At 34.1% G+C, this 8,611-nt stretch overlaps 1 protein-coding gene across 1 annotated transcript; it reads right to left on the minus strand.

Annotated features, from left to right (window-relative positions):
* Window positions 1–358: 358 nt before the first annotated feature.
* On the minus strand, window positions 359–5,875 carry SK32 (shaggy-like protein kinase 32). The gene is made up of 13 exons (XM_022300432.2): window positions 5,373–5,875; window positions 4,735–4,986; window positions 4,386–4,481; window positions 4,122–4,181; window positions 3,742–4,014; window positions 3,527–3,601; window positions 2,561–2,617; window positions 2,331–2,471; window positions 2,016–2,066; window positions 1,801–1,896; window positions 1,604–1,687; window positions 871–973; window positions 359–776 (listed from the first exon to the last, which is right to left on the minus strand). The coding sequence occupies exons 1-13, from the start codon at window positions 5,433–5,435 to the stop codon at window positions 715–717; spliced, it is 1,413 nt and encodes a 470-aa protein (XP_022156124.1). The 5' UTR covers window positions 5,436–5,875; the 3' UTR covers window positions 359–714.
* Window positions 5,876–8,611: the final 2,736 nt, after the last annotated feature.

Below are 8,611 nucleotides of genomic sequence, written 5' to 3' on the forward strand. Positions count from 1 at the left end.
TTTATGTGTCATAGATTCAAAACGTTACCTCATTGAATAAAATGCTCTTAAAAAAGCTCACGTGCTCTTTTTTTATTTTGTAATTGTTGTGATTATGAAAGTTTATGGAGTCTAAGTTTTTAGATGGATTCCATCAACGAAAGTCCTACAAACAATCAATATCGACATGCGTTTAGGCTTGATTGATTATCTTGAAGCAAGTTTCAGAAGTTCATTGATTAGTAAACCTCTCGTGCTAGTAAGGTCAGGACTGTAATTAGTAACATACATATAAATATGTATATATATTTTTTTTTTTTGCTCTTCTCCTCGAAATGCCAGTAAAGCAGATATTTATAATAAATTAGCAGATAAGAAATAAATTGAATGGGGGGTGGTCTGATTCTTTCTGCTAAAAGCAAAACTCGTATTGAATAGTATACATACACGTCCAAGAACCCTATTCATCCCAATGTAGATTCTTATACACTGTCAAAGAAAAACACACCTGCCAAGAAGCTGAGTGTTAACACTACAATTTTATATGAACCTCGTTAGCCAGTGTGCCTGCGTCCTTCACCCGGAGAACAAACCGATTGCAGTTCTCGCCCGTTTCCTCTCCGTGGTATGAGCAGGCTGTTAATGACAGTGTCGACAGATCTACTACAAATGGATGATCTTTACGGGTTGGTTTGGCCAAAGCACAATTATCCAGGAGGCCATATTCACATTAATTTAATTTTGTGCGTGTTCGGGGATGAGGCGATGGCGCAACTCAGTCGATGCACCAGCAAGTTCTGCGAGCGCATCCAAATCAGTACTAACAAAAACAGTCTTGTCAAAGCAGTCTTGTCAAAGCGTCGAACATGATGTTGAATAGTTAGGTTTTACCTTGTGCTGTGAAATTGAACAATGGCGGTAGAGCTTGGCCGTTGGGTAAACATGCATTTGGATCTCTTAAATCGTCAAAGAAAGGGTGTGCACAAGCCTCCAACTGAAGGGAGAGAAAAAAAGGCCACTTAATGGTTAGATTGACCATAAGCAACCATATGATAAAATTATGAGTTCCTTGCTAGACTATGAGTGTCACATTTCAATGTGATATTATGATCAAAATGATAGCATTGACAATATAATTAACAGGCAGAACGTGTCGCGATAGACATCTAAGTAGTCTCTGAACTTTCACTTGTTCCTAAATTTTCAAAGCATATGATATAATTCCAGAGTTCTATGAAATAATTTCACTACAGTTACTTTTTACACCTCTGGTATCTCTCATAATGATACTATTTAGTGCGATTTCAAGGTTAAATCATGCATTTTGAAAATTCAAGGACAAAAGAAGAGTAAAACTCAGGTGCTAATGTAATTTTCCCTAATCTTATCTATGGGCATAGAAATCCATCTATATTGGTGATAGAGTTCTTGCTACGAGGCATTAGAACTACTAGAAACATTTGACTCATAGCAGCAGCAGCATCACACGTTGCAAAACAACAAAACATTAGAATATGATTTAAAAAATAATCATATTGTCCTAGAAAGCGGCATAGAAATGGGAATAATAATTTTTGTGATTTCAAAGAAACAAAGTCATCATTAAATGAGTAAAGTTTTTTACCGCAGTACAACGTAGGTTGGGCGAATACTGGAGCAATCTAGATACAAGATCGATTGCTTCGGCAGGCATTCTCGAGTGAAATATCTGGGATTATAGCTTCAATAAGATTTCCACCCTCATGACAATACTAATAGTAGTAAACAAACATGACTGAGGAAAAAAAAAAGAATAAATTTTCTGATGAAAATGCAAGAGACCTTATGCCATGGATGCGCTTTAATCTGAGGAAATTTGAATTCTGTATAATTTGGGTTCATGCACTTAATTTCCTCTCTGGTTGGTGTTCCCAATATCTGAGGGTGAAAGAAAGGAGACATAAAGCCATGAGAGAAAATTAGAAAAGTGAAACAGAAAAAAGGAATAAGTCCCAACTTTCTTTTGATATCGATATTATTCAACAGATCGGTTGTACCTTGATGATTTCTACCAATTGATCAACACCACTTTCACCAGGAAAAAGAGGCTGCAAATAATTTACATGTCCATGGCACATCAGAAAGAGCAAGAAGATGATACAGAAATAACTCAACAATTTAAATAATCTTCTTTTCGGCATAAACCACGCTACACCGAAAAAACAGATTCTCAATGAACATATGATGAAAAGATTATGAAGTCTATGCACAGTTGACAGTTTTTACATGAACCACAAAAGTCCATAAGAGTTAGATAATGGCCTACAAGCTACAACTTTATATTCAAGGCAGCAATTCAGATGAAGACCTACCTGTCCTAAAAGAAGCTCAGCCATTACACAACCTACAGACCACATATCAATTGCATTGGTATACTCTGTTGCCCCAAATATGAGTTCTGGGGCCCTATAATACCGTGAACAAATATAAGATATGTTAGGTTCCCCAGGCATCTGAAATTGAAAAATTAATCGCATCAGATCATAAATCAATATATTTCATCAGAAAAGAATCAGATCCATATTCAGATGTAAATGCATACCAACATCTTTGCACTCCCAAAATCACATATCTTCAGCTGATGGGTGTGAGGATTAACCTGCACGATTGAGCAGCTGAAAATGATCAGCAGATAAAAGACAACTCCTGTCATCTCTACCGTACTCTAACTTTCAACTTGAGGAACCTATTTTTCTGGAGACATTTCTATCGACTCCATCCACATTAATTCTGTATTCAGAGTATGACATGGTCTTCTATGTAAATACATTTTAATTCAACATCATAATACATATCGACTTGAAGTCTCTTACCATTTCAATATGCTTATACAATGTGTGCTTTAATAGCTATTAACATGAAAACATATTGTTGAGGTCCTGAGGGTGATTTTAGCCAACATTTGACGACTGGGCTGTAGTATAAGCAGCCATACACGTGCAAATAAATTTCTGGAATGGAATGCAGGTAGTGCATTCTCATTTAAATCCCCTAGTAAAATGTTTAAGAATACTAACTGTATGCACATTTTTCGAAAAAGTGAATCCTCAGGTCTGAATGGACATAGTATTTTTATAAACTAAGAACATTAAGTTTGGATCAAATCTTTGGAGCTATTAGTTTGCCCACTTCATCTAGGACTGTTTTTAGAAGTCACTTGGGGTTTGTTTTGGCTCACAACAAACATTTTTGTTCCTTTTTTTCTTTGGAGCATTTGACTTGAGATGAATAATGGGAACTTTAGGGGGTTGAGAGGTCCCGAGAAGAGGTTTTGTCTCACGCCAGGTTTAATGACTCTTTAAAAATTAGTATCTAAGGGAGTTTTTGTCATTATCCATTAGGCCTTGTTCTTTTCAATTTGAGCCCTTTTTGAATAGTTAGTTCATGTTTTGGTTTGTCTCCTTTTGTTGGATTGCCTTTTTATTTGCCCAAGTTCAGTTTTTCATTTAAAAAAAAAGTAACAAAAGGAGTTGCTGTCAGATGATGGGAAAAAAGGAAAAAGACCTACCAGTAAATTCTGAGGCTTAATATCACGATGACACACCCCTACAACATGATGCAAGTAATTCAAAGCCCGGCAAATCTGGAAAAGTGAGAACATAAGTTACTACATTTATACATAGGATTGCAACAGCCAAATTCAGCAAGAATTCCAGATTGAAGGTTAAAATACTTCTCACGTCATCAAATCAACAGTAATTCATCACGAATTGAAAAGTTTACCTGATATGTATAAAGCTGCACATAAATAATGGGCATGCTTCGGTTCATCCTGATATAATGCTTAGAAACTCTGTAGACAGTTTCAGATATAAACTCCAGGACAAGGTTAAGGTACAGCTCATCTTTATCAGTAGTGGAAAAGAAACAATGCTTCAGTTGAACGACATTAGGATGGTCAAGTATGCGCATAATCTGAAGTTCCCTGTTCTTGTATCTCTTATCCTGCAGCACCTTCTTTATTGCTACAGCTTCATTTGTTTCCAAGCACTTAGCCTATTACAATAACATTCATATGATTTTAAAAGTTGCAATAACCTCAGGATCTGAAAGGAACCAGAGCAAGGAGTATTGGTTGAACATGGAACAGCATATTAAAATACCTGGAAGACAACACCGAAAGAACCAGTACCAACCACACGCTCTGCCATGTAGGAGATCGTCTGCAACAAGGTGACAACAGCAAAGAATTTTCAACCACCTCTCCACCTCAATTACAAGAAATCAAATACCATATGATTTGATTGAAAAGGTTACGATAAGTTATTTCATAGCTTCCTCTGAGATTATGAGCATACGTGGGAGATATAGAGAGGAGGATATGTGCAACCAAATGACAAACAATATGCAGACTAATTAAAAGTAACCTGTTTTGGTTTTCCGTTCCGCCCGCCTACTGTAGTTGCTATTATCTGACCAGCTTCTGTTCCACTGCCATTAATGATAGCAGGTTCCACCAAATCCTAAAACAGGATCATAGCAGATAAAATTTCAATACTTATTTCCACTTGATTTACCACGTTGCAGAAGTATCCAAGTTACGTTTTCCACATGGACTACATATCAAAGAATACAAGATACTAGCAACTTAATTGCAAATGTACATGGAGAAAGTGGCATGAAAGATATTGAAAAGATGGAGAGATTGTTTAAAAAAGGAAGATAACAAAACAAAACAAGAGCTATATTTGAGAAGCAAAAGTCTCTCTGAATAACCTTTTCATCATGGTTGGTTTTGTCATCTCTAATTCTCATTTCACGCATTTCTCTTGGAAGGTGATCATAGCCGGACTTTACTGCTCCAGCCGTTGATGAAATATTCGATGTGCTTGCAGCATTGTCCATTGAAGTAGAAGCCAAATTCGGTTCTAATCCAGAGGCAATTCTTCCGACATCATCCGATACCCCATCAACCTTCCGTTCAGTTTCTTGATCAACTTTAGCCCGCTTAATCCCAAAATCTCCACCCTTAAAAGACACGGTAATGAGAAAAAGATCAAAATTGATGGAAATGTAAACATCAGAATCCCGAAGCATCAACAGTATCTCCATTATGACAACACAATACAATGTATAATGTTACACATTGTCATAGATCTTAAACGAGGACCACTAATAAACGCATCAAATGATCTATTTCCTTACAAGAAATTATCGGAATTAGAAAGCTGAAAGGGCATAAAAAATGAAGATTAATTCATTATCAGCTGAGTTCCCTTTCAATTTCGACCATGTTCTCGTCGATCAAGCATTTCAATTCCCCACAAACTTTCCCAATTTCAACCCAACACAACGCCAACGCCAGAAAGTTGAAGATACAACAAAAAATCAAAATACAAAATGAAAATACTCACAGGGTCAGATGAAATCGAAGTCCGACCTGAAGCAATGCTCTTAAGACGACGCATCATATTCATTGTAGCTAATTGGGCCGCCGCGTCCTCTCACCCCCAGCAGAAGACGAAACCCTAATCCGTCCCAAAAAACGAAGAAACCACCGCACCCCTCAAAGAACCAGACCCAAATCCAAAACAGCTTCTTCAGAAATTGGGCATAAAAGAAAATTCAAAAAAAAAATTCTTTTTAAAAAAGGAAAACAATTCGTTGTTTAACCAGAAGAGAGAGAAACCCAATTTCTCTCTCCTCCAGCTGCGGCTGCACTCCCCGGAAACCAGAAGAAGAAGAAGAAGAAGAAGATTGAATTGAAAGAAAAACAAGAAGAGAAGAAAAGGATTTGGGATTTGGGATTTGGGAATTGGGATTTGGGATTTGGGATTTGAAATTAGGGTTTAAAAAAGGGTTGGGATTGGGAGGTGGCGATTTTCGAATTTTTGTTGGGTCAAAGTGGGATCAAAGCCAATCATTCGAGGCCGGTTTTTAATGTACATTGGTCAAACGAAACCTCATTATGTGGTTTTCCGGTGGCCCCATTTTCCCATTTTACCCCTACCCTTTTTACCAAAATACGTTCCTCGATTCCACGGAATATTCGCTGCACCTTTGACCGTTTTTTTTTTAATTTTACCCGCCACAGTTTTCAAACTTTCAATTTCAATCCTTCCACCACACTTTTTTTTTTCTTTCCATTTTTAAAAATATTATTTATTTCCTACTCTTTTCAATTTTATCTCATTTGTTTTCGAATTTTAATTTTGGCACGACACTTTATTCGCTCAATTTTTTGAAATATAGGCATAACTTTTTATTAAAAGATTTCTATTGAATATAAAGTTTGTGTTGAAATTTTGCAAATAGGAATCAAACTGATAGGGGTGTTCACAGGTTGGGTGGAGTTAAGTCGAGTTAAGAGGGGTTTTAGAACCAATCTGAATTTTCGGGTTGACAATATATAGGAACCGTCAGGTTTGAATTGGAATCAAATTGGTAGGGGTGTTCACAGGTTGGGTTTGGATTTTTTCGGGTCGTGTGTTTTTTTTTTTAATTTTTAATTATCACGGCGGCAACATGAGTTTGGATTAAAACTAAATGAACGGTTAAGATTTAGATACAAAATGGAATAAGATAATTTGAAAACCTTAAATGAAATGCTATGATTAAAACTAAATGGACGATTGACATTGAAGATAAAGATAAATATTATTATTATTATTATTATTATTATATACAATTTAAAAAAATACACATATATGTATAAATTCGAGTTGGGTTGGGTTGGCCTGATTTTTTAAAGGTTAAATCCAAGACCCAACCCAATCCAAACCTTAGGGTTAGGTTCATCGGGTTGTTTGAACACTCCTACAAATTGATCACTTTTTAAAAGTAGAGGGGTCGAAAAGAACATTTTGAAAGTATAAGAACTAAAAATCAATGTTACAAAAGTATAGAGATGGACGTATTTTCATGGTTGTGTTTGTTTAGTCTCTATCTTTTTTAAATAGTTTCTAAATATGTTTTTTATATTATAATTTATAATTGTGAGTATGATATGACTCACAATATTGAAAGTTTGGAAATGGAAATGACATAATAATATAATTATTTTAACTACTTAAAAGTATAGAGGTAAACTTATAATTTAACTTTTCAATTTGATAATTGGATATTCATTAAATAATACATTTGTTTTTTTGTCCTGAGTTATTATTTCAGTTCATAAACTTTACGATGTGATGATCTAATTTAAAAACTTGTAATGATTTGATAAAAAATTTATACGGTGTAATGGAAATTTGACATGACAACCACATCGATTATACGCGTACAAAAATAAAATGCACGTGTACAAAAATAAAATTCATATGTAGAAACGAAAGGATGGATTGATAGACTTTGGAATATGGTTGCGACATCAAACATAGTTCGCACCTCAACATAAATTTTCATGATAGAAACTAAATTATAATACATTTTAAGCCATAGATACTGTGCATATTCAAGAAAAAATGATGATATAAACTAAATTATAACAAATTTTAAACTATAGAAATTACATTGTTACATCCTAAAGTTTAACGTTGCATTTTTTTAATTGAAATTATTATGCAATTATTTCTTCTTTTCTTAGTACCATATAAATGTGAGGTCCATGCGGATCTTCCAGACTCAATATGTCCTTTTATGAGTTGAGTTAGGCTCATTTTTTTTAGTAGAATAGATATAGAGATGGGAGATTGAACCTCCAATTTCACATTTGTGAAGGCTGGTAAGAAATATTTTTCCATGTCATAGATTCTAACTCTACAGTTTACCTTCTTTAAAATCATATCGTAAAGATAGTCGAAGTATACAACGTACCTATTGTCTCTTTAAAGTTGATGATTAAATCCTCACCCTACCATTATTGAACTAAAAATAAATAAATATTAAGTTATACTGGAGATGCAAACATGTGCATTGGTTAGAATTAGAGTTTTTTTTTTTTTTTTTTTACACCAATCTTTATTGGTATTAGGTATTTTGGCGATAAAGTTCAAAAGTAAAATCAACTTTAAGTGTGATGTAAATATATAATACGTTATCACTCTGAAAATATATATATATATATATATATTTGTTCTTTTTTGCCCTATCAAGTGGGTGTTTTTTTTAATTGTTTCTCCATTTGTACGTGTCATCCTTTTTAAGTATCTAAGTTCTTCTCAAAAGAAAAAAAAAATGTCTAACAAAAGTTAGAGACATAATTAATGAGGAAATGCGAATGAATATTCCCCGATGCATGCTAAATAAAATTGGTGTCCTAGTCATCTCTCAATAATGTCATTTGCAATGAATTTCTGTTAGACAAAGTAAGATTGTACCTAAAAAAATATTGTCGAGGTCGGAACGCTTGATAAATATTTGTAAGATAGTGTAACATTTACTACTTGCAAAATTTTTTTGAAATTGATTGTACTTTAATATATTGATACGTATTATCCAATATATAACATATAATAAGTAAATGTAGACGTGGATAGAAAGGTTGAATTAAAAAACAAATCCAAAATGTCCTTTTTGTTATAAAAATTTGGTCAAGTTTTCAATTTTCAAAGGTGCTTGAAAGAATAAAATTAAAGATTTTATTACTAAACTACCATATTTTAAAAAAATTTGAAAGAGAAAATCCAACCATTTTCAAATGCACCTAACTGTG

This window comes from Momordica charantia (genome assembly GCF_013281855.1).
Source record: "Momordica charantia cultivar OHB3-1 chromosome 7 unlocalized genomic scaffold, Mcharantia_2.0 BLBB01000007.1, whole genome shotgun sequence".
Taxonomy (NCBI): domain Eukaryota; kingdom Viridiplantae; phylum Streptophyta; class Magnoliopsida; order Cucurbitales; family Cucurbitaceae; genus Momordica; species Momordica charantia.

Coding starts and splice junctions, on each gene's coding strand:
- SK32 (XM_022300432.2), bottom strand. CDS start 5,435: ATGAATATGATGCGTCGTCTTAAGAGCATTGCTTCAGGTCGGACTTCG. Junction 4,482..4,734: donor AAACCAACCATGATGAAAAG/GTTATTCAGAGA, acceptor ATCCTGTTTTAG/GATTTGGTGGAACCTGCTAT. Junction 1,897..2,015: donor AATTGGTAGAAATCATCAAG/GTACAACCGATC, acceptor TTTCACCCTCAG/ATATTGGGAACACCAACCAG.